Raw genomic sequence first — 26,254 nt, forward strand, 5'->3', positions numbered from 1 at the left:
TTAGCTGACAGCACATACGACCACTGATAACCACTATATATATGTTCCCAGTGTCTATCAGCATATACATATCACACCTACCACCTTATTAAAGGACTCACGCAGACCCTGCTACAATGTGATATGTCTATTCAGTACCTATTTTAGCACACCCAGCAGCACACCCCCATCACACAGGTCCACATCAGGATCTCTGTGCTGTTCTGTTACCAGTGTTCCAATATAGTTATATCTGGTATATTAGCTACTAACTGATCCGGAGCCAATACGGCTACTAATATCCAGGATCAACCTACCTCCAGTACGTTGTTCCAACATCTACTATTTTATATATGCCACTAATAAAGAATATGTTTTAAATCACCCACTCATCATCAGAGCGTGAACCCGAGTGCTATAGAGGGTTCTCTTTCTCCCTGTTCACTACTGTACTACACCCTAAGCACCGTTCACCATCACACCATACCATTGTGGCTGCAGCAGGGGTCCCCCTATCATCCCATATCGAAAATGGTAGGGTCAGAAACAATACGCATAACCCTTAACAATTGTGCAGGTTGTAAATTACCCAAAAGTGTTTTCTGATATCCTTGATGATTACTTTGTCCTGTATTAATATCACCATGTCTGATTTAGATACAGTAGTTGTGTAGAATTGACTTCTATTTTTTTATTTTCTATGTAAAGTACAGCTCAACCCACTTATAACGCTGTGCTTGGGGTCCAAAGAATCACATCGCGCTATAAGCGGATCGCGTTAGAAATAATGTACAATTGTATAATAAAGTATTTAAGATACAAATAATCGTGTTGTAAAGTGTTCGTAAATACAAAAATTGGGAGCCACGCTTGCATCGCGTTATAAGACAATTCGCGTTGTAACCGAACGCGTTATAACGGAGTTGAGCTGTATTTGATGTAGATCGTGCAGATTTATAACTGTGTTAATGATCACATTTGAGGCACTTTTTGATATTTTTGTATTTGATATATTCACTATTGTACTGTAATTGTGTTGCTCCTAGAGGGAGTTGGTTCTCTTGCTATACAATTCTCTTTGCGTTCCATGTGGGTACATATGGAACACAACGTTTAACAGGGGGATGTCATCACGTCGTGTTGACTCGCAGACAGCCTCTGCGCTACAGCTTTATCTCTTCCAGTTGATCACAGAATTACCAGGTCACCTACAGTAGGAGTGGATGGTATTCACTTGAATTGTAATTGGTGGGTTATAAAGGCACCTTGATATGTTAACATGTTCATTTACCTACCTGACGAAGGGCCTGAGTGGCAAGAAACGTTATCTGCATGTTGTCTTGACAAAATAAAAAAGCAGCACCTTCTTCGTAGAAACAGGGAGTTCCTCATATTGAGTGCTGCCACCCTCTCTTACTTTTTTCTGTTATCCTCCAGTGTGGCCTCACGCTTTGAGGGGCAAGCACCTTATAAACAAATGTAACTTGGTTTCCAGCAAGCAGTTTACCTATGATTAAGGCTGAGTCCATAGACATTTCTCCCGTGCGGAGGCTGAGGGAAAACGGGTGCTTTCCCTGGCCTTATTACGTGTGCCGTCCAGGGGCGTGTCTATGGGTGGGCCAGTGAAGTCACGGAGCTGGTTCGCCCTCATTGGGCGAACCGCTCACGTGACCGGCCCTCCACTCCCCTCAGTGCTGAAACTAAAAAAAATTGTCTGCTACGCCTCCGCACGCCTGCGGAAGCGTGCGCGAGCCCCTGCTAAAGCCGCTCTCATTGCAGCTTCAGGGGCTCATTGACAAGCGTGAGCACGGGTCAGCGGCTAAGCTCTGACCATGCCTGCGGCCTAAGATAGATAGATACATATATAAAAACACACGATGCGCGACGGGTTGGAGATGGCGGTGTAAATTCAGTGCTCCACCACCCGTCGGCAGATTAATGTAATTAAAGTATTTTTTCAACAAACTCAAAGCTTTTCAATTATCTTCTAAAGACCCCTGATACCACACAGAACATAACGCTGCCTCCGGAGGGGACATGGCAGCAACAAGACAGCAAGCCCGGCGCAAAACTGATGTACGCGCATACTTCACAGAAGCGGGAAAGACTGGGGCTGCTGAACACTCCGCAATGTCGGATTCCGACTCAGCCCATGAGGCGGAGGTTACGGGGCAATCTAAGCTCATTAAAAAAGAAATTGCGAGACTCCTCTCTGATTTGAAAATCTTCTTTAAAGGGGAGGTGGAGGGGCTCAGGAGAGACATGCTGCAAATCGGCACCCGCACAAGCGACCTCGAGGAACGCATGGAGGACAGCTCCAGGTGCCACCAAGAGTCTAGCACCAGGTTGGGCGCATTAGAGGCGAGGGTCACAGAGCTAGAGTCCCGGCAAGAGGACAGCGAAAACAGGGACCGACGCAACAATATACGCGTCCGGGGATCCCTGAGGAGATCTTGGACCCGGAGGCCCTCCTGAGTCGCTGGATGACGTCCATTATGCCGGGTAAATCTGAAGCCGAATTATGCATGGACTGTTGCCACAGGGCCCTGCGGTCTCGGCCTCTGCCCACAAACCCCCCCGAGATGTCATCCTCCGGCTTCACCACTTTAAAACAAAGGAGGAGGTGTGTAGGATCACCAGAGCAACCCCACATATCACCTTTGAGGGGATCACACTATCCGTGTTCCAGGACATATCTCCTCTCACCCTCATACGCAGAAGGGCGGTGGGGCACATAACTAAGGAGCTGCGAGACGCCGATATAAGATACCGGTGGGCCTTCCCATTCGCATTGGTGGTGATTAAGAATGGTCGCTCCCACGTGCTGAAGCACCCCTCTGAGGGGCCCTCCTTCCTAAAAAAGCTGGGAATCAAGGTAGCTACAAAGGTGGCCCACCCAGAAAATCAAGAGACAAGCCCACCTCGGGCTGCGCCATGGGAGACGGTGTCCTCTGCTTCAAAGGACAAAAGAAAGGAGAAACCGGGCGAGGGGGCCAGGAGCTCGTAAGAAGCCTCTGAGGGGCTGAAGTTGCGGCTATGTGCCGCCTAAGTTAAGATGGTAATAAATCTTCCCCGGTTCGCCCTTGTATTGGCTAGGCACTAACCCGCAGTTTGGGCTGTTTCGGACTCTCTACGAAGCTACAAACCAGCAGGAACTAAGCCTACCCCACGCAGAGGGCAAACTGGATTATAGTCCCCTAAAATGGCTGCCCGGGACTTACCTTCGATGAAGAAGTAAGTCCGGCGCGAAAATCTGCATGGCGGCGAGGATTCCGGCGCGAAGGACTGATCCGATGCCGGGGACCGCCTTCGGCTCCACCCTCCTCCTCGGGTGACCTGCCTCCGAATGAGCTCGCCTCGCCCATCCTGATAACGTCACCCGGCAGGATCTCGCGAGGCCAGGGTGATGGGAAGAGATCGCGAGAGCGAGGACGCAGGGCTTCCGGGACCGGCAGTGACGCGGCACGCCCCGGCGGGGGTGCGCGAACTCCGCTGCCGGGGTGGTGTATGTGGAGGGGCGATATACATGGAGGGGCGGGGGGGTTACAAGAGGGAGGCCCCCACATTCACTACGCCGAGGACAAAGGGGCGCAGGTACCGGGACAAATAGTGGGGACACCCACGCAAGCGTGCCAGTCTATCGCGGGGGGGGGTAGTATACACACACCATGAGCACGTAGCTAGGCTACTGAGAGTCGGCCCAGGGGTAGGTGGGGGGCACGGAGCAGGGGGGGGGGGGGCCTGGGGACAGGGATCACGGGAAAGGGGCACTTAGGCTTGTCGCAGTTAAATGGCTTTGTAGAGAGTATTAGATCCCGGAGTAACAAGGAGGTTGGGGCTGAGTTTCATATGACAGAAGTTGGGGGGGGGGGGTAGTTATAAATAATACTAAGGTTTGAGTTTGATAGTAATAGTCGCTGCTGCAGACGGGGGAGGGGCATGTCGCCTTCCTGCCCGTAGGCATGTGCGTCGGGGGCGGAGGCATTACCGTCACCCCCGTCATAGTCCCGGGAACACATGGTCGGATACCTGGGCCATGGACCTGGACCGGGAGGGAGGGTGGTCCAGAGGAGGAGAGCCTTACCCGGTTACAGAACCAGAGATCCTGCAGGATCACTACAGTTCTATTTGTTTATATATGTTCCTTTTGTTTTTTCCTTGTGTTCCTTCCTTCCCACATCCTAGACACCCAAGGCGAAAGATGTATGGACCGCAGCGACCACCAAAGCCGAAGAGGCAGTCACCCATCTCCGCTACACTTAGGCCCCCACGGCGAAAGAAAGAAGTAGTACAGCATCCACCAACGGCGACGCACAGGCCACCTGTCGTCACAATATCTAGGTAGGCACGAGGTCTGCTATGTATATAGACGCCCAACACACACAGGTACATGGCGGTAACATTTCTATCTGAAAACGTGAAGGGATTTAATAGCCCGAACAAGAGAAAGGTTGCCTTCTCCGAATTTAGACGGAGGCGAGCCGACGTTATCTTCCTTCTGGAAACTCATTTTAGCACCCAAAACAGCCCCAATTTTCTAGATAAGCATTTTAGACAGGTATATTTGTCCTCTGCCAAAGAAAAGAAAGGAGGAGTAGCCATATTATTTCATAACAAGGCTCCCTTTAAAGTTGAAAAAGTAAAGCGAGATCCCAAAGGGAGGTACATCATCCTAGTGGGCCTTATGAAACAGAGCAGATTGACACTGGCGAGCGTATACGCTCCAGGCACAGGGGAACCTCGGTTCTTTGATGAATTTTTCCAGACACTACAGCGCTGGGCTGATGGATACGTAGTATTGGCAGGGGACTTTAATAAAGTCATGGACCCAAGGGTAGACCGCTCCCCACTCCATCAGAATCAGAGGAGGGAGGGTAACGGGCCGTTGTTAAAAGGACTGAGACAGATGGGTCTAATAGACATATGGAGAGAACAACATCAGGGTGACCGTGGTTACACATTTTATTCCCACCCCAACGACAGCTACAGCAGGATCGACCACTTCTTTGTATCGGGTAGACTGGTCCCACAGATTTCCGACACCAATATACATGATATAACATGGTCGGATCATGCGTCTATAGAGCTGAGATGCGTGCAAATTGGTCCGTCTAGGTCAGGAGCAAATTGGAGGCTTAACGAATCGTTGATCAAAATACCTGAAATCGCAAAACAAGTTAAAGGGGAAATTTCGCAGTATTTCCAGACGAATCTCGGGTCTGTGGAGTCCCACACAACGTTGTGGGAGGCTCACAAGGCCGTGATGCGAGGAATACTGATAGGCATAGCAGCCAGGAAAAAAAACAAAGGGAGACCAAATTGACACAGCTATATCAGAGGTTGCATGAGCTCTCTACACTACATAGCCGATCAGGTAGAGAAGAAACATTAAAGGAGTTGAAGGATGTAAGGATTGAGCTTAACCTCCTCCTCACATCCCGGGCCGAGAAGGATCTGAGTTGGACACAGAGAAAGTTCTTTGAGAAAGCTAACAAGCCGGACACCATGCTAGCCACCAGACTCCGAAATAGAAAGCCAAATTTTAATATACACTCTATTAAGTCGGCAGAGGGAAAGGTCTCATCGAATCCCAAATTTATTGTGGATGAGTTTAAAAAGTTCTATGCACAGCTATATAATGGGGAGAAGGTGGTCCACAATGCCAGGACAAGCATTAAACTGCGGAAATTCCTAGCAGGCGCAGAATTGCCACAATTGGACAACTTAGAGCGAGAGGCACTTCAGGGCGACTTCACAGGGGAAGAACTCCGGGCAGTGATCAAGGGTTTAAAGCCCTCCAAAGCCCCAGGCCCAGATGGGTTCTCAAACCTATACTATAAAAAATTTATCGGGGTTCTTGCTCCACATATGCTTCGGTTATTTAACGGAGTGTTAGCTGGAGAGCCCTTCTCTGAACGGATGCTCCAGGCGTCGATCTCCTTGATTCATAAAGGGGACAAAGACCCCACAAATTGTCAAAGTTATCAGACAATATCATTAATTAATACAGATGTCAAAATCTACTCCAAATTACTGGCCAACCGGTTAAGCGTCATCCTGCCGAGGCTTATCTCTCCGGACCAAGTTGGCTTTATTACAAATAGACAGGCGGCCGACAACACCAGACGGATTGTAGATATAATTGATTTCGTGGAAGCCAGTGGGGTCCGGAGCGTGGTCCTAAGCCTAGACGCAGAGAAAGCCTTTGACAGGATTGACTGGCCATACTTGGAGTCCACGCTTGGAGCATTTGGGTTTGGAGGCAAATTCCAGAGGGCAATAAAAGCGCTTTACAACGCGCCTGCAGCGCGGGTGGTCCACCAGGGGTTTCGCTCGGAGCTGTTTCCAATTAAAAGTGATACAAGACAAGGATGCCCGCTATCACCCTTGCTGTTCGCCCTATGCATTGAACCACTGGCAGCCCAAATTCGTAGCAACACGGATATCACTGGAGTACAAATACACTCACAAGAACACAAAGTGGCTTTGTACGCAGACGATATCATTCTAAACAATAAAAAATAGTGCGCAGCTAATACCTAGTAAATGACAAATAGTGACCTGTGCACAGTGAATATAGAACAATGTTAACCTTAATAATGAGGATGACACTATGCGTGGGTCTGCAGCCTTTCTTGGGGGTGGCTCGACACCCCAGGAACTAGACAAAAAAACAGAAAAACAATGCGCACAACGCACATAGTGTAATAGAGTATAAAACGTGACTTTATGATTAAAAGTAAATAGTTCTGCGTACATCAAAATAAAATTTACAAGCAGTTGGTTATTGGGTTTACCACACCATATGATGACCGGAGGCAGCACCCTTGGTGAATACCAGAAAGGGATGAATCAGCAAGCGTCTCTTCTGCTTCTCTTCTGCTTCTCACTTCACAGCTGCGGGCTCCAGTGCTCACCGTCTTGGGATGGTAGGTGAATAAGTCCTATAGTAGGAGTCCTAGAGCACACGGCTCAGAGCGGCGTGCTACTCCTCGTGGGGCGCCCAAAGGTGACGTAACGAGTCGCCCATCAACTTCCGGAAACCATCTCCTGGAAAGCACAGCGTGCGTGTCGGGTTGGATGTTACCAGCGGGATGGAATAGAAAGCGCGCATGCGTCAATAGAATCAGCTTTCTGACAGTGTCCAGAGACGCTTTAAAACACTTGGGGAAACGAGCAATGACACCCTTCTTTCCAACGCGTTTCGTAACACTAGGTTACTTCTTCAGGAGTGGTTTCCGGAAGTTGATGGGCAACTCGTGACGTCCCCGTCGGGCGCCCCACGAGGAGTAGCACGCCGCTCTGAGCCGTGTGCTCTAGGACTCCTACTATAGGACTTATTCACCTACCATCCCAAGATGGTGAGCACTGGAGCCCGCAGCTGTGAAGTGAGAAGCAGAAGAGAAGCAGAAGAGACGCTTGCTGATTCATCCCCTGCTGGTATTCACCAAGGGTGCTGCCTCCGGTCATCATATGGTGTGGTAAACCCAATAACCAACTGCTTGTAAATTTTATTTTGATGTACGCAGAACTATTTACTTTTAATCATAAAGTCACGTTTTATACTCTATTACACTATGTGCGTTGTGCGCCTTGTTTTTCTGTTTGATATCATTCTAACCCTGACTAGGCCACTAATCTCGCTACCTAACCTGTTCGGGCTTCTAGACCAATTTGCCCAGATCTCGGGGTTTAAAATAAATCAAGCAAAATCAGAGGCACTAAGCCTTAATATCCCCCGAGAGATGGAGAAGCTGATTGAACTCAACTTTGAGTTTAAATGGCGACCCTCCTCCATAAGATACCTAGGGGTGTATATCACAAAAAAGATAGGCTCCATATATCAAGCAAATTACCCCAGTCTATTGAAAACTCTAAAAAAGGAATTACAAGACTGGGCAGCATATGGTATCTCATGGCTAGGAAGGATCTATAGCGTCAAGATGAACATCCTCCCCCGGATTCTATACCTGTTTCAGACTCTCCCGGTACCCGTGGTATGGGCAGATATCATGGAACTACAAAAAGATCTCGAAATTTATTTGGAAGGGGAAAAAACAACAGATAAACGCCAAATTGATGCAGAAGGCTAAGGAGGGGGGGGGGGGGGTCTAGCTGTCCCGAGCATTATGTCCTATTACAAAGCGGCGCAATTGTGCCAAATCACACAGTGGCACGGAGACCCGGAGCTTAGGCGGTGGGTGGCACTGGAGAAGGAGATGTGCGCCCCACTTGAGCTCGGGGACCTAATCTGGTACCCGAGGATACGGGTGAAGGACATAAACAAACCACTGACCTCTGTGCTCAACTCGCTCTCGGTCTGGGAGGCGTCTAAAAGTAGCCGCTCGCTAACCTCCAAACATACGCTTATGACCCCCTTATATGGTAATCCGAATTTTGCTCCTGGACTAGCGGGCAAGAGTTTCCCATTGTGGCGCAAATTGGGTCTGAGGAGGTTGAAGGATCTGGAGGGCAGCAACACAATTAAATCTTTCGAGCTATTAAAGTCAGAAACGGACATCCCCAACACAGAATTTAATATGTACCTCCAGATCCGGGCATTTTATAACGCACACCCGGTGAGACCACCGCTAACAAAGTTTGAACGGCTCTGCGTGAGAGGTACAGACACGCGGGGACTGATCTCTGCCTTGTACAGAGAGGTGGTCGGTGCTGACAAGGAGGATACAGACAGACCCAGATTTATGGCCCAATGGGAGTCAGATCTACAGGGCACATTAGAGGACGAGGACTGGACAGCGATCTTCAGGGCAGCAGCTAGTAGCTCCATCTGCACGACATTAAAGGAGAACTCATATAAGGCAATGTTGCGCTGGTATCTCACCGCAGTTAGATTGGCTAAATTTGTCCCGGGCTCTTCCCCGCTCTGCCCTAGGCGGTGCGGGGAACGGGGGGACTTGGTACACATGCTGTGGTCTTGCCCGAAAATAGTACCAGTTTGGATTCAGATTAGAGATTGGCTACAGAGGATCTTTTTGGGCCTCCAAATTAAGCTTGACCCGTGGCTGTTTTTACTAAGCAAACCCACAGAGGAGGTTTCGCGCTCGGGGAACAAATTAATAGCACATTTTGCAACGGCTATGAGGTGTGAGACCGCAGCATTGTGGAATCAGAACGCAGTTCCATCAATAGCAAAGATCAGGAATAGAATTTGGTTCATATGCCGGATGGAAAAATTAACGAGCCTAGTTAATGACTCCGGTGACAAATTCCAAAAAGTTTGGCTGCCTTGGCTGGCCCAGACAGACATCCGAGGGGTGACTGATAGCACAATTTGGCTATGATTGAAGCAAGTAAGTTCTCCTTTGAGGGGGCCCGGGAGCGAGATGGGACGGGCGGACTGGACGTAGGGTTCACCTGGGTAGAAATAGTATAGCAGATGCAATACAGTACGAGTCGATGTGGTGGTGTAGTACCGCGGAGGTGGCAGTCCACCGGTGGCCACGGATGGAAGAAAAAAGGATGGAGAATCATCGCCTGACCCCTTCCCCACCCCCCCCTCCTAACTCTCCCCTCCCCCACCTTCCTGCGTGGTCGTGTGTGTGTTGTCGTGATGTCTTGTCGTTTCCCCATCACGTCATCCGTTTAGTGTTGTACGTCCCAAAGAGTTTTTTGTTTGCGTACTACAAATGTTGACATTATTTTCTTTTACCATGTATGTATACAAAAACCAATAAAAAAGAAAGTTTAAAAAAAAAAAAAAAAACACACACACTAAATCACAAGCAATGAAATAGGCCACCATCTCCTTGTGACATACGTGAGCCAAATCATAGCGCAATATTAATATTACCGTTTTGTGCTTCGTTTTACAACAAAAAAAAACACTTTAATTAAGGCTGCGGGACATTCACAACTATCGTGTCAAGCATTATGTATTTGTTTATTTTTTTACAAAGAATTGGTGTAAGTCCGTAAAAACGGAATTTCTCTAATAATTTTTTTTTCCTGTAAACACTTGTAAATACAGAAAAAGCGGAACACTACTTGTAATAAAACCGATAGACATAATACACATTGAAAAATGATACAAATGATACAATTGCTTGTTTCTTACCTGGATGCCTGACAATTCTTGCAGCTCATTCAAAGCCGTGTCTGTATCTTTCACAAGCACAGTTGCTATTCCCATCTCACGAGCAGGCTTCAGGTTACCAGCAATGTCATCGAGGAAAATGGTCTACAATTGAAGATATTACCAGTTGTTGACCTGTATTATACATTTAATAAGAGGGTACCTATGTGAACAGTTTACAGTCTAAAAGACAGCATGTATAGTGTAGACCGGATTGATAGCAATGCCCAATTTACATATATTTAAACAAGATGAAAGTTAAGTTAATCATTAGAAGAAATATTTACATTTCATTAAAACAAAAGCTAACCTCATTTGGTTTTGCCTGCAACATTTTTAGAGCATATTCATATATTCTGATTTCTGGTTTTCTCATCCCGATGCGGCACGACTCAATCAGCAAGTCAAAGTGTCGCTTCAGCAGAGAGAGCACTTCAGCCGAGAGGCCTCTCTGGGAGCTGTCATCTATCCAGTTGTTTGTTAAAACACATGTTTTAAACCCTAAAAGTAGATAGACATATATCATTATATGTGCACATTTGACTCAGGACAATGACATGTCCAGTTCCAGAAGATTAACCAATTCATGTGCACTGTTTTAAAAACAGACAGACAAAATATTGCAAAAGTTGGAATAAAAAACACAGGCGGTGCACTAAATTTCCTTCCTAATAGCTGTATGAAATGCTGTTCCCCTTCAGTCCATGGTCATATCAATAACATATACTGGTCCTCACGCAGGGAGTTGTCAGTCTGGACGCTAAAATATAGCCCAAGGATTAGTTACACGTAATACTGCCTGACAGGATGAAAAGTAGGGGGTGGAACTCTGTTTCTTAAAGACAAAACTTCCTCAGTTAAAAGAAAAATTGCTGAGAAAACCATTGTAAATAGATCTAAAAGCAATAGATTTGGACTGGTACCGTACAACCTGGAGAACTGTAGGATAAACAGCAAAGCCTGTACGCCTTCACTTCCCACACCAGAGCACATACTGGAAATGTGTGAACATACACTGGATGGATTATGGATATAGATGTAGCCCAAGTGCCCTCCGGCTCCCAGAGACCCCCCTCACGAAGTGCCGAGCGTTCGCGGGTGCCGCCGGAGGCAGCGACGGACCCGCCGACACAACACGAAGGTGGGGGCCAGTGCAAGGAGAGCTCCGAGCGCTCAGTCCCAGCGGCGCACCCGGCTAGCGGGGGCCGCCATGACAGGTTGCGCGAGCGTATGAGTGATCGTGCATGCGCGGGGACAGTCAGGGAGTTGCGGCAGCCATTGGAGACTCGCGCATGCGCAGGAGAATCGCGCACGCGGCCCCAAGGGATTAGCAGCCTCCACTGGACTACAACTCCCATGAGGCATAGAGAGGCAGGCACCAGGTGCCTCAAGGTGGCCAATGAGAGACCAGGATTCCCAGACAGGCAAATAGGTACATTTCGCGGGCTTTGGAGCACGGCAGTTGGAGCTGGGAGCAGGAAGGGGAATGATGGATGTAGGGAGCAAGTGGCTCCTACACCAGGTAAGGTTCCCCAGATCCCAGGCAGGCCCCAACTCCCCACTAGGGTAAGTACTGAGGGACGGCCCCTAGGTTAGGGACCCTGCCCTTAGGTGCGTGTGGTGTGCAGTCTTGTCAGTGTCACGGCTGTCAGTGCTGTGAGGGCTGACAAGAAGGCATTGTGTGTGTGCAGCACATTTGCTGCAGGTACCAAGCAGGTTGCAGTGCGTTGCTACAGGTGCTGTGAGTATTAGGTAGAAGTACGTCAGAGGGGACCCGGGTGGTGAAGGGAGAGGTAGTGTGGGTGCAGGGGGTCAGTGACCCACCTGCATAGGACAGGCTACCCCGTAGGCCCCTATGAGTGTTCCCTGAAGTCACTTAAGGTTGATGTGCTGTAGGGACGGCCTATAGCAGCAGCGAGCATCACCATTACTGAGTACCAGCTAGGGACAAAGGGACAAGAGTGCGGAGCAGGTTTGCTGGCGAGTCGTCTGGGACCAGACGGCTGGACATTGAGACCCAGGAGGCAGACCGCGATCCGCCTGACCCTTTTCGAAGAGGTACCGGTCACCGCCGTGACCGGAAGGTACTATAACAACAAGTGCACCAACAGCGGTCACCAGTCGCTGATCCCGCCTTAGGCTCAACTATTTAAGGACACTAGCGAGTGGCTAGAGGACCGAGCCTATACCAACATATTGCTATACATGGACACGGTGTGTGGGGCACTGCGGTGAGGGGACGTAGACGTACTCCTGATGAGTGAGGGAGCCGCTAAGGTTATACTGTTAGAGTATAAGTGTACATGTTATGTGTTATTGCCACCCTTCGTTATCATAGTAAAGGCATTGGTTGTTATACATGCTGAGTGTGTGTGTATTAATATATATTGTCCTGCGAGGAACCACTCCCTCTCTGGTGGGAGCAATCGCAGGTGGAGGCGCTGCACCGAGTACAGGGTTACTCATATTGTACTTGCCCCAGGTTCCCCACGGCGGAAGCTCAGCCCTCCTGTGAGCCTAACAGGTAAAGCACCACACCAGGTACATTAGGTTCCCCTTACATACGCCATATATGCGATTGGGTGGGGGAATACCCGTTACATAGATATATATATTTTTTTTTTATTTAGAGTATCAGGGGGAGCTTGGTGAGAATTTCTAAGATGATTTATAGGTCTGTTCTTCAGATGTAACTCTCCCAAAGATATACATACATGCTCCTAGATACTGTTGCGGCCCCTTTTATCCTCCTACATCCCCGAATTTTTTCGGGGATGTTTTCCGTATGTCACACACTTTGCCACGTTCAGCCGCATTCATGGCTAGACAGCGCTAATAGCGCTAAACAATGAAACCGCCCGCAGCGCCTAAAACGGCCGGAACATGCCGCATCTGCCCGCGGTTTTAAAAATCGCGTTGAAACGGCCGCACGAGGCTAAAGGCGGCCGCCACTGTACCATATCTGAGGTATTAAAATAAAAAGTTCAAGAAATGCCCCGAATCACCATAAAAACCTTCCATGTGTTTCAAACCATATCTAAAGGCAAAATAAATTCTCTACTTCTCCTAATTTTACTTCAAAATGGTAAAACCCTAAAGATCACTGTAATACCATGTTTTGTAGACATGACTTCCCCTTTATTTTTAACTGTGACAAAGAGTATGAATCAAACTTATAAGAACTGCGGTCGGAGCAAATATCAGATATTTTTCCCGCTAGAAATATAAATTAATCTGCCTTTTCCTAACCCACCCACTGTTGGCAACACTCATAATGCGGCAATGGGAATTTGTATAGACATGCCCTGCCATGAGTTCAATAGGATAACCAGTGCCTTTGTAATAAGTGGGGGAAAGAGCTCTATTTACAGATATGAAGGAGACCACACTAATTGTAATCTCTCTCCTTTATAACACCAACACTTATGCTTACCAGCAGGCCGTGAGTCAGGGGGCCCGGCCCTTATTAAAAAAAAAAATCCCCCACAGTGTGGCTGCACCCGGTGGCAGGTGTCTCTGACGGCAGCGGCGGAAGTCAGCTGGGCTAAGCTTCCGGCCGCCCGGGCCCCCTGCATGGCCCTTATTTTAAAAAAAAATCCCCCAGTGTGGATGCACCCGGTGGCAGGTCTCTCTGACGGCAGCACCGGAAGTCAGCTGGGCTAAGCTTCTGGTGCGCAGGCGTGAGAGGGAGGCCCAGCACACGCGTGAGCAGCAGCGTGGGATAGTTGCCTGGAGAGGAGCGGGGCCGGCGGCAACTGCTGAGACCTGCCTTCGGGTCCCCCGCAGTCACTGCCAGTCACCGCCCGACCAGTCACCAGCCCCCCGCAGCACTGCCAGCCACTCCCACGCAACACCGCCAGTCACCGGCCCCCTCCCCCACACCGCAGTCACCGCCCCCCCCCCGCCAGCCAACGCCCCCCTCAAAAACCGGCCCTCTGCACACACCGGCACAAAGGCCCCCCGCAGCCACCGGGCCTGGCCAGAGACTTTCCCCAAGGTAAGTCTGATTTTTATATGTATTGGGGGGTTGGGGTATATTATTTATACGTATTGGGGTGGGGGGGAGACGGGTCAGGTACTTTTTATATGTATTGGGAGGACGTGGAGGTATTTTTTTAAATGTATTGGGAGGGTCTCGCATATTTTAGTAGTGTCCAGCATTTTTGGACACGCCACCTGGCAACCCTAACTGCCGTCAAGCCCGCCACCCCCCCTGCCCCCCCAGGCATCCTACAGCCACCGGCCTAACGTACTCCCCTCCCCGTAGCAACGGCACCCCCTTTACAGCCACCGGCCTTCCAACGCAACAGCCCCCCCCCCCGTAGCAGCCACTGGCCCTCCCTAAGCAACCGGCCCGCTGCCCATTCCACAGCACCACTCAGCAACGTCCCCCCTTCACCGCCACCGGCCAACCGCACACTCCCCCCTCCCTCCCCGCAACCACCGGGCACCATGCACAAGGCAAGCAATAAGAAAGTCTGTCCTGCGATCTGGCAGTTAGTTCCAGCATCCTGGGGTGTCAATCTGGGTCACACAGAATGGAGCAGGAGAGTATACACGGACCTGAAGATAGGTAAGGTTTTCCCTTCCCATCTCTGACCTATGTGAGTTCACTTTTAAGACCTCGGTCCTGCTCTCCTCTAGGCTCCGGTTCTGGGCGTGCAGCCTTCTGAAGGTAGAATATGGAAGAGAAAGGATCCGGCACCACAGCCCGTCACAAACTTCAGGGCACTTCCGGGTTGTAGAAAGAACTTTCGCAGGGCGGATGAGATGAAGGGGAGGTTTCTGTCAAGAGGGTATACAGCCAAGGATCTTGATCAGGCCTTTGATCTAGCTCTCTCTACTGACAGAGTGTCTCTGGATTAGTATGGATATGAGTCAATCCAGACAGAAATGTCCTGTAGGGAACACTGATGCACCCTACTTTGTCACTGGATACAGTGAGCAAGCAGGGGCAATTAAATCCATTATCTGGAAGCATTGGGGTACATTATTTCTTGATCCCGATCCATAATATGGTGTGCTCCGGCCCTCGCATGCTATTCCGTAAAGCAGCTACAATAGGGTATACATTATCACCCAGTATGTTACGGCCAAAGAAGTCAACTGGTAACATGTTTTCTTTGTTTCCTAAACTATTAGGTTCATATAAGTGTGGACGATGTAAAATATGTCCCAACATGACTAAATCCACACATTTTTCCAACCGAGATGACACGCAGGTTTTAAATTAAATCATTCATCACGTCAAACAGAATGTGTTGTTTATCTATTGATATGCAAATGCAGCAAACAGTATGTAGGCCTCACTAGTAGAATCCTTAAGATTCTTATTCTTGAGCATTTGAGGCTTATACGGAATAAAGATATGCTGCATCCAGTATCTATCCATTTCAATACCTGTCCATTGGGTTCAGTGGGATCATTACAGTGTATAGCATTAGAACATATCCCATTACCCGCACGGGCTGGGGATCGTATTAAACTCTTGCACCAGCGAGAAGCACACTGGATCTTTACACTTCAAACACTGCAACCCAATGGACTGAATATTGAAAGGGACCTGCGTTGTTTCCTTTGATATCTGTATATTTGATGATTCTGCTTTATTGTTCAACATTATGGTATTAGAGCTCATCATTGTTTATTAATGATTTATGGTTTTAATGTATTTTTTGCCTCTTCAATGTTGTTCTTCCCCCCCCCCTCCTTTTCCCCTTCCCCTTTACCTTCTTATCCAACTCTTTTTTCCTTCCCATCCCATCCCTTTTCTCCTGTTCTTGGACAAATTAACATATATTTATTTGAATTAGTTTAATTATTCTCCATGTGTTATATGAATATGACACGGAGATTTAGCTGATAGTTATATGAATAGACTGTTTGTAGTTCATTATTATATTATAATAGTCCTAGATGTCAGGTTCTTTGTTGAAATGTTGCATAGGCATTTTAAGTTATCCCTGATAATATTTTATTAGAATACAACACATCTGGCATTTGGAGTAATACAATTATATGTGATCTTATGCCTAAAGATATATGTTGTGTTTAAACATGATGTGGTGTGAGCTGGATATAGTTAATCAGTTATGTACATCAGGGGTTAATATGTAAGTCCGTTTTCGCGGGCTTTTTTAATTTAAATATGCAGGCTCAGACCACGTCTTCCCACTCCAAAACGAAGCGCTGTTCCTAACGTGAAACGCGTTGAGGGGGAGATTTTGGTGTAGCCGTGTTTGTGAGGTCCAATAAAGTTTTTTCTACAACCCGGAAGTGCCCTGAAGTTTGTGACAGGCTGTGGCGCCGGATCCTTTCTCTTCCATACCATGCACAAGGCTGATTTTTATTTGTATTGGGGATGTATTTTTTTTTACATGTACTGGGGGGGGGGGGGGAAAGGAGGGATATTTTTATATGTATTGGGGAGGGGTAAGTAAAAGTTGCGCGCTAATAAAAAAAATTCCCTATGGGTTGGGGGGGGGGGGAAGAGGGGGTCCTGCTCCTTTCATTTGTCCTGGGCCCCATGATTGCTGTTGGCTGTCCTGCTTACCAACATTAGTCCATCATCCTTGTCTTGGCTTCAAATACTTTCTAGGCAAGCTACCCACCTATCTGAACAAGCCCCTCACCTCTACCACATGCAGCACTTATCTGAGATCTGACTCCAAGACTGTTCATGGTCCCAAGATTCAGCAAAGTATCCGGCCGCTCCTCCTTCACTTAGGCTAAGGCCCCGCTCCCAGAGTCAGCGCACCCGCACTGCAGACAGGCGGTGCGCTGACATACACAGACCGCGATATGCGGTCTGTAGGGAGCCGGAGCGGGAGGTGGGCGGGAGTGGGAGGTTTGACAGGGAGGGGGGGCGTGGCTTGAGCGGAGGGACCCGCTACTCTTCTCCCCCCCCCCTCCCTCCACGGACTCGGGCTGGAGCTGGAGCTGCTGAGGGTAAGTTTAAACACACACACACACAGGCAGGCACACAGGCACACAGGCACACACACTCAGGCAGACACACAGGCACACACACGCAGGCAGACAGGCAGACAGGCAGACAGGCAGACAGGCAGACAGGCAGACAGGCAGACAGGCAGACAGGCAGACAGGCAGACAGGCAGACAGGCAGACAGGCAGACACACAGACACACAGACACGCACGCACTCAGACACACACACAGACAGGCACTCACCTGCTTTCACTCCACACTCCTCCCCGCTCCCCGAAGCCTCTCCTCCTCCCGAAGCCTCCCCTCCCCATTGGCTCACAGCCACACCACGTGACGCGTCAACGCTAGGAAACACCATTCTCTTGTGTCTCCTAGCGGCTGACGCGCCACAGCGTGTAGTTAGCTGTGCCGCCAGGGGGGACCGGCTCGCGAGGATTCCCCTGCTGGTGGGGAACTCGCGACATGGCCGCCCGCGCCAACGAGCGCAGCGGGACCGAGGCCTTAGGCCTGGTCCCAGGTGGCGCTGAGCAGGTGGGCGCTCTCGATGAGACAATGTGTGGCCAGCGTGAGCGGGCGGGCGCGCCTGGTATACCCTGTTCACTTATGTACCATGTATTATTAGTCATCTTAACTCTTTGCCCAGGACATACTTGAAAACGAGAGGTAACTCTCTCTGTATTACTTCCAGGTAAAACATTTTGTAAATAAAAATTAAACAGACCACTTGTTATGTAAACTGCATGCAAATAATTTTTTTGTAGTAACATTTTTCCCATCATTTGTATTGAGTAGGATTTAAACTCCTGATATTTCTTGCCTTAAATGGTCTTTGTGTATGGATGCTCACATTTTATTGAATATGCCCCTAAGAATAGTGCAACTATAACCAGACACTAAAGACCATGATGCTTATTCAGGATCCTGTGACCCCATACAATGTGTGAAGCTATTTCAATAATAAAAAGGCAACTGGCACTTGTAAATTGACATGGGGGGGGGGTATCTTTAAGGTTACATATTCCTCATTTGGAAGACACTTTTCTTCAATTTACTAGTGCCCGCTCGCTGCCTTTCTACTATTGAATCTGTTCCAAAATAGGTCCTACTGCAGGATTAGACCCGCAACAGCATACGGTATAGCGCACCACCCTTATCTGTTCCGGTACAGTGCGTACTAGGAGTGCAAGCTCTTGCAAATCTTTTTTTTCTTTTTAAGCAATTTACCAGGGCTATGGAGTACAGTTCAATTCAAATGAAAGGGACAAAAATCTTCTAAAGCATGGATTAGTGGATTCATACAGTAGCATATTGAATAAAGGCCTTACAGTTGGCAAGAATTATTTATAAAATGTTTTACCAGAAAATACATTGCGATACCTCTCGTTTTCAAGTATGTTCTGAGCACAGAGTTATAGTGACAAAACATTAAATGAACAGAAGTTATACATTCAATTTACAGACATTTCATGTTTGAGATAATAAGCAAACGGCTGCTACTCTGACTGCCGCCTTTGGGGAGACTTGTGTTCTCATATCAGAGTCCTAAGGGGAAGCTATTGTCTGCTTCCAACTGCTGACTCTCCCAGTAAAAAAAATAAAAAAAAAAAATGTATGGATTTGGGGGAGGGAGAGTTGGTGGCTGGAGAGGTGACTAACTCCATTTTTTTCAAGCTGTGTCCGTCCTTCCCCATCCCATTTTTCTCACTCATTATCCCTTGTTAGCCTGGGCAATGTTTGTTAATTTATCTTTGTATACTATTATATATACAATTGTGTGTCAATTTATATTCCTTCCCCTCATTTTTCCTTTTCTGTATTCCCCCCCCCCCCCAAAAAAAAGTTAATAAATAATAAAAAGTTTAAAAAAAAAAAAAAAAGCCTAAGGCAGCAAATTAACAGGTGTTGGCAAGTGTCTCGTCTGCGCATTGAGGTACTTTTTATTATAATACTATAGATGACCAAAAGTGTGAATACCTCAGAGGTTCATACAGGAAACCTCTGTCCAATATAAATTCAACCTTTAAAATTACAAAATATACTGTGACAAGCGCTATACCGAAATGTGACTGTGCAGTGCACAAATGAATTAAACAGTGCAGTGCACACATAAAAAAAAAAAAAAAAAAGCAGCCTGGTGATCTACTGAGTAATATCCCAAAATAAACCTCTACACATGAATACAAATACAAAAATAGACATAAAACCTGGCGCATGTGATATAAATGTGAAGTGATATTAAAGTCCAAAGTTAAAGGATATACAGACAGTAAGTCCCAATCCTGAAAGGTCAGCTGATGATAGATGGTTTCAAAATCACAGTTCACAAAATGTAAAGCATACAGTCCTCTTCACGTTGTATGTTCAACCTGCAGATGTGTGACTTTAAGCAGAGAAACAGGACATTGCGTCCTGGTCGCCTTGGTAAATCACGAACCCCTCGTGGTGTCCTCCGCTACCGTGGATGTTTAGGAAGGTCTCCCTTTCTGGAACGTAGTCTCCTGGAGTGTAAAATCAAAGAAGTGCTCGACCCAGCACACCCAAAAAGCTGCACTCTGTCTCTGAATGTCCGCGTCGGTGCCGCGTGTACCTCGCGAGATTCCGGCGCGGTTCGGATGACGTCACCGTCTCCTCTCAGTGACTAGCAGCTTGAGTGTGGGGGGCAGTACCTCTTAGGCAATCCCCTGACGAAGTGACGTTCCCCGTCACGAAACGCGTAGGGAGGAGCCTAAGAGGTACTGCCCCCCACACTCACCGACTTTTGTGAGTATTTTAACTGTTTTAGGTAGGCGTCCAATAAAAGTTTTTATTTCTGCGCAATCCTTTGCCCTCTTTTATGCCCACTGGAGAATAAAAGACCGCAGGGACCCTAAGACTGATCCAGGAGACTACGTTCCAGAAAGGGAGACCTTCCTAAACATCCACGGTAGAGGAGGACACCACGAGGGGTTCGTGATTTACCGAAGGCGACCAGGACACAGAAGGCTCCAAGCACAGATTCTCTCCCCTGCATGTATTTCATCTACTTCTAGTAAGTAGGCAATCTATTGAGCTTAGAAATAAGTGCAACATTGGCAATCAAATATACTGCGCAATGTCCTGTTTCTCTGCTTAATGTCACACATCTGCAGGTTAAACATACAACGTGAAGAGGACTGTATGCTTTACATTTTGTGAACTGTGATTTTGAAACCATCTATCATCAGCTGACCTTTCAGGATTGGGACTTACAGTCTGTATATCCTTTAACTTTGGACTTTAATATCACTTCACATTTATATCACATGCGCCAGGTTTATGTCTATTTTTGTATTTGTATAAATTCAACCTTTGTCTGAGAGAGTGAGTAACTAAATAAAATGCAGCTGCCGTCAACAACACAAACTTAAATAATCTTCAGATTTCTTAAACTACATGTGATCTTTTCCAAGTGTATTTGTCTATCTTTTACAAGGGAAGCTTTCAGTAGGCAGAGGGGGAGATCAGATTCCAAATAGAAGTCGAGTTCAGTTAATTAAAAGTGGCTCAGTACAATACATAACCCTTCAACAATTTCTACTTTGTAATAAAGGGTTACGCCCCCACATAGCTTTAAGACATATTTTATATACACACAGCATACAAACAGCATGGGCAGGATTAACATCAGGAAAATACAGATGCAACTTCAATGACGTGGAGTTCATCAGTGCCTCCCCCTGCATCTGTCTCTTTGCTGTGCAGCCGATACCACTTTACCCCAGATTCTCTTGGAGATCATACCACCCGATTCACTCCAAAGGCGTCTGATACCTTTAGGCTGCCGTTTATAGCCATCCGCTGATGTTATAGCTGCTCTGCACAATCCAAAACACAATAAACCTTCTCACCCCCCTGTACCCTATACTTCCACTTACTCTTATTTATAGATTATAAGCTCATTGTGGCAGGACCCTCCTTCACTACTGCAACAATGTATGTTACGGTTATCTCATTTTTTTTCTCCCTCAAATCCTAACGTACTGCACTACAGCATATGCTAGCGCATTATACATAATAATAATGTACACACATAATCCATTAAGTGTATCAGACAAAAGCACACATTAGGCTGCGTCCATCTGCGCTCAACATGCCCCCAATGCCCTCCCCCTCCCCCCGCAAAATAGACAGGACACCCGGCGCTCATGCTTATAGGGTTGGTGACGTCACCGCTCAAGCATGAGCACGGTCAGCATGGACACAGTCTTAGGCCTGGGACATGGTGCAGGGAGCGGCGTTGGGCAGTGCTGACGCTCATGCTCTCCTGCTCGAGCAGGAGATTTTTCGTGTCCCTGCATGAGCGTCAGCGAGCGCGCTTGTGTGCCGGGTGGGAGCGGGTGGGAGTCGGGCGGGGGCAGACCTGGAGGCAGAGCAAGGGCCCCACGTCACGTCGCCGACTGCCATTGGCTTCTGGCAGTCACATGACCGGCCCTGCGCTTCCCTCGGCGGCAAAATTTAAACTTGCCTGTCTGCTGCATTTCCACACGCGGCACGCCTCAGCACGGTCTTTTTGACCATGTCTGAGACCATAGGCCGAGGGCATGGTCAGCGCTTACCCGCCCTCACCAGTGAGCCCCTGCAGCCGCAATGAGAGCGGCTTTAGCAGGGGCTTGCGCACGCTTCCGCAGGCGACAGTCAGATTTAAATTTGCGCGCTGAGGGGAGTGGAGGGCCGGTCACATGAGCGGTTCGCCCAATGAGGGTGAACCAGCTCAGTGACGTCACTGGCCCGCCCCCAGAGACGCCCCCTGACTAAGGCCAGGGAAAGCACCTGCTTTCCCTCAGCCGCTGCGCACCTCCGCACGGCCGAAGTCCCTATCGACTCAGCCTTAGGGAAAAGGGCCAGGCGCTCACTGAGACACACAATCTATTGGCTTCATTAGAAAGAATCAATCACCTGTAAAGTAAAATGCAACCTTGTGTCCTGTAGAAATTAACCATGATTTTCTGTCCAGTACTGGGAAATTCATTCATTGACATTTGTTGGCCTTCAACTTTGTTTGCCCAATAGAAACAATTTATTTACAAATAGAAAATATTTAGTAACTTACAAATTTACCAATTAATTTATCTTGAGATTAAAAATAATTCTGAAAACCTTTAAAAGCTTCTGTGCTTAACATAAAAAACAAACATTTACCTGACAAACTTAGAATTTGACAGCAGATATAGGGTTGACAGGAATCCGTAAATACACAGGATTGTGATGTTTTTACGCCAGCTGTAGGGTTGCCAGATGTCCAGTATTGAACTAGACTGTCCTGTATTTGGGTGTCCAGTAAAAAAAAAAAAAAATTTTTTTAGAGGTAATACTGGACATGTGTCCGATATTTCCTCTCTGGACATAGTGACCTGACCAGTTTGGGGGCCTGCAGGATTTCCCAAAGCAGGAAGAGAGCAGGGCAGCTTCCTGATTGTCTGCATAGCCCAGCAGCTGCCAATCAGGAGGTATTAGGAGCCTGGGGGTGGGGCTATGGAGAGGAGAAATAGCATGGAGCAGAGAGGTGAGGGGAATGTGTTGCACCTTTTACCATTGTGTGTCCAGTATTTTTGGAGAAACACACACACACACACACACACACACACACACACACACGGGTAAGCAGTGCAGTCTGGAGAAGCCGGTGGTGACTCTGCGAGGGGGAGGGTGGGGAGGGGGTAAGCTCTCCCAGTGGCACAGTGCAGTCAGGAGGAGCCGGTGATGAAATCCCTGCGGGGGATGAGGTCGGAGTCTGGTTGGTCACAGAGATGCTGAGAGGAGTGTGTGGCTGCCAACACTCGCTACGGCCTCTTCTGCCAGCAGTGACGTCACTTCCAGGACTGCACTTCCACTCCACAAAGGAATTTGCTCCTAGGAACATTTTCATTTGGTAGGTGCCAGCATATAAATTTCACTTCAATAATCTGTGGCAGCTGAAAAAATAGCAGGCCAGGAGGCCACTCCGTAAATAAATTTCACTGGTCCAGGTCATCAAGTGTCTGCACATTCCAAACTACTCTATCCTTTACATCTCATACTTAGAGGCAACAGGTCATTACATTTAATCCGTGCATTTCCATAAGGGCTACTACCTTCTTAAAATCATGTATATCTTACGGGCAGAACCATTTTGGATACAAGAGGGGAAAAAAATAGCACAGTACACTTTAGAGGATAGTGGAGGGTGTTTGCTTTTGAAGTGCACGGGAAAGCCATAGATGAGGCTTTCTTCTCAATTTCTTGAAGGATGTAACACAAAATATTATGGCTGCAAAGGTTATTTCTCACCGTGGTTTCTAAGTGTAATAGCAGCATTTAACATTGGTTTATTGATCCCTCCAGTGTGATACATGTCATGAAAGGCTTGCTCCAGTGAGAAGGATTCGGGAAGAACGACACCAGAGTCGTCAGCCGAGATCTTGCATTCCTTATCCATATCTGCAATAAACTAAGAACGCCAACAAAACAAACTGATTAATGGCAGGTTAACTGGTAATGTGGTAAAATGGACTCTATACATGGTATTATCTTGGTTTTTAATTTTGAAATGCTCACTGGTTTTTATAATAAAATCTCACCTTTGAAATTAGAAGCATGAAATCAAAATGATAATTGCCTAATAAAATTAGGACAATAAATAACCTACTTACATCACAGCAAAGCACAAAATAAATCATATTGGTACACTAGTACAGTCACATGCCTATGACAGCGCTTATTTCATTTTACTACCAATTTTTTCTAGTGACGTTACAAAGGGATTGGAAGGAAAGTACTGTATTTCTTTATGCACATGAAGCAGCCATTTGCAATACACTTCTTTTTTCATCCGTACGTTTCTCCAACTTTGGCTCTTTCCCTCCTCACATTCATCGGCAGACTTGTTTTATAAACTCTGCTGAACTTATGCTTACATTGATAGACAAACAAGGTGCGAAAGCTTTTTGGCATTAGCCAAGTGTACAGTGTGACGGTAGGGGGAATTATGGCTGCTGTTAATAAAGGTTAAGTCTGCCATTACCCCTACAGTACCTGTCAGTAAAACATTGCTATTGTATTATATGTTATGTATATAAATGTCTTTGCTTGGTTCCAGCACCCCAGGAATCAGGGGTTAATATGTTTGCAGTAAAATTGTTGCAACTTGGTCTGTGACCTTTCCATGTATCGTTATGTTGCAGTTCTACCCACCAATCAGGGCCTGGGCATGTAGGCAGCGCCTGGCCTTGAATGTTGCAATATTATGTTTTAAGTGTATAAAAAACGTGGGGTGGGAGACCCTTACGAGACAGAGCCTGCAGAGAGTTAGGCCTGGGACATAGTGATTTTGTCCGGGCTGAGGCGCGCTGAGGCTCAGGGAAAGCGGTGCTTTCCCTGGCCTTACACAGCGCGCCGTCTGTGGACGTGTCGGGGGCGGGCCAGTGACGTCACGGAGCGAACCGCTCACGTGACCGGCCCTGCGCTCCGGCGAGCGCCAAATTTGAAAACTGTGTGCGACACACGCTTCCCCAAGCGTGCGGACACATGCGCGAGCCCCTGCTAAAGCTGCTCTCATTGCGGCTGCAGGGGCTCAGTGCCGAGTAGCAGCACGGGTCAGCGCATGCCCGAGGCCTTACAGAGGTGTTGCTGTGACAGGAAGAAACTGCAGTGTCCAATCCAGTGTTCGTCTCAGGTCTGAAAACCAGTCCTGTAGGCACTGGGCAAAGAGAGAGAACAGGGGAAAATCTCTACAAGTAGGTTCCTGCAAAAAGTTAGGCAGGGTATTCCCCAGTTGGGTATGTGTGATTTTGTCTTTTGTATAGTTGAGGATATGTTTTTCCAATAAATTAATTTTATAAACTCTCGTGTTCTGTCTGGCAATATTGATCCCTGGTATTAGTCCTGGTCTCCCGTGACATACAGATTTAGCAAGACTTATTGTCCGGGGCTCCGCGGACAAACAAGCAAAAGTCAGCGGCGCCGGGGACAGTGTCTGCCACAATGGAGCTAAGGGGTCCATGATTCTGAATGAAACCCCTCGTAGCGTTAATCTTTCGTTGTCGCAATTGCCGTAGTCACGTGACCACCGTGGCACCGAAGACAAAGTCTTACTACATCTGTACATTCGTGAAAAAACATCATATGAATAAGTAGTAACCAGGCTTGATAAAAGTAAACAGAAGCACGTTGCTCTTAACAATTGTAAAAAATAAATAAAATTACCTTGGAGAAAGTGATTTGCCCCCTCTCAGCTTGAGCAAAGGGACCTTCTGAGCCACTTTTAATAAACACATTTTGTAGGAAGCCTCTGTAAATAAAAACATGAAACTTAAGTAATTATGTACTTTTTGGATACAAAAAGTATTTTCTCTCATTTTTACATGAATCAATCTCTTCACTAGCTTTTAGAAACAAAACCTGCCATAAACAACAAAAGTTCTGATACAAAGTACCAGCAGAGGTACAGTAAGGGGGCGACCCGTCCCTTCTAGAGCACACGCCTTAGCATGCGCTGTGGGTTCAAGCTCCGCCCCCCAGTCAGGCCGGTCCCAGTTAGTACCCTGTCACGCACCTTTCCCCAGCAGTTCGCGACAGGTTTTCAGGCAGCCAAGGAAATTTAACCTCATAGTTTGCGATGGAGGCGTGGCCACGCCCCCGCTGGCAGTTCAGCCAATGAGGGCGAACCAGCCATGTGAGGTCATGGCCACGCCCCTGCAAACCCACACCACACCCCTCCAGTCGCAAACGCTCCCTCTCTCCCGCAGATCGCGGTGCAGCGCTGTTCACGCGCCACCACCCCCAACCTGGCGCGCATGCTACAGTGCTAACTGGGGACTCTAGACCTGACTCCTGTTTACATATAACATCGATGAAGAGACCTCTGAAGTCTCCATAGATTATGCACTAGAGAACTTTATATGATTGATATGCTGGTTCATTTAAAAAAAAAAAAAAAGAGAAAAAAAAAAAACACAAAACCACACATTATGATCTTGTAATTTTTATATCAAACAACGATGAAATATTTAAGAAGATCTTCCAGACAAAGGAAAATTTGGAATTTCTCAGGATTTAGAATTAATATTTCCAAAACAGAAGCACTGGTAAAATAAAATGGTCCCATTTAACCAAGATATTACCTATAAATAGGAGCACCAAACCAATGAAATCTATATCTATATAATTGAAAACGTTGTAGGTTTGCTGTTCTTATGGGCAATCTGATTGGTCCGTCGGTCTGTCACTCAGCCTCTGG

At 47.4% G+C, this 26,254-nt stretch overlaps 1 protein-coding gene across 7 annotated transcripts in view; it reads right to left on the bottom strand.

The window, feature by feature from the left end:
- The window catches only part of EPHX2 (epoxide hydrolase 2), a 384,986-nt gene that overhangs the window by 351,309 nt on the left and 7,423 nt on the right, over positions 1-26,254 (bottom strand). For all 7 annotated transcript variants that reach the window (XR_012801228.1, XR_012801227.1, XR_012801226.1 and 4 more), the window contains exons 2-5: positions 25,222-25,306; positions 23,308-23,467; positions 10,386-10,576; positions 10,058-10,180 (exon numbers count right to left, since the gene is read on the bottom strand). Coding sequence is in view for 4 of the 7 variants with exons in the window: in XM_075598616.1 (XP_075454731.1) it covers positions 10,058-10,180; positions 10,386-10,576; positions 23,308-23,467; positions 25,222-25,306 (559 nt within the window). In the remaining 3 variants the exon portion in view is untranslated. The remainder of the gene's footprint in view (positions 1-10,057; positions 10,181-10,385; positions 10,577-23,307; positions 23,468-25,221; positions 25,307-26,254) is intronic.

Source organism: Ascaphus truei, chromosome 4, assembly GCF_040206685.1.
Source record: "Ascaphus truei isolate aAscTru1 chromosome 4, aAscTru1.hap1, whole genome shotgun sequence".
NCBI lineage: Eukaryota > Metazoa > Chordata > Amphibia > Anura > Ascaphidae > Ascaphus > Ascaphus truei.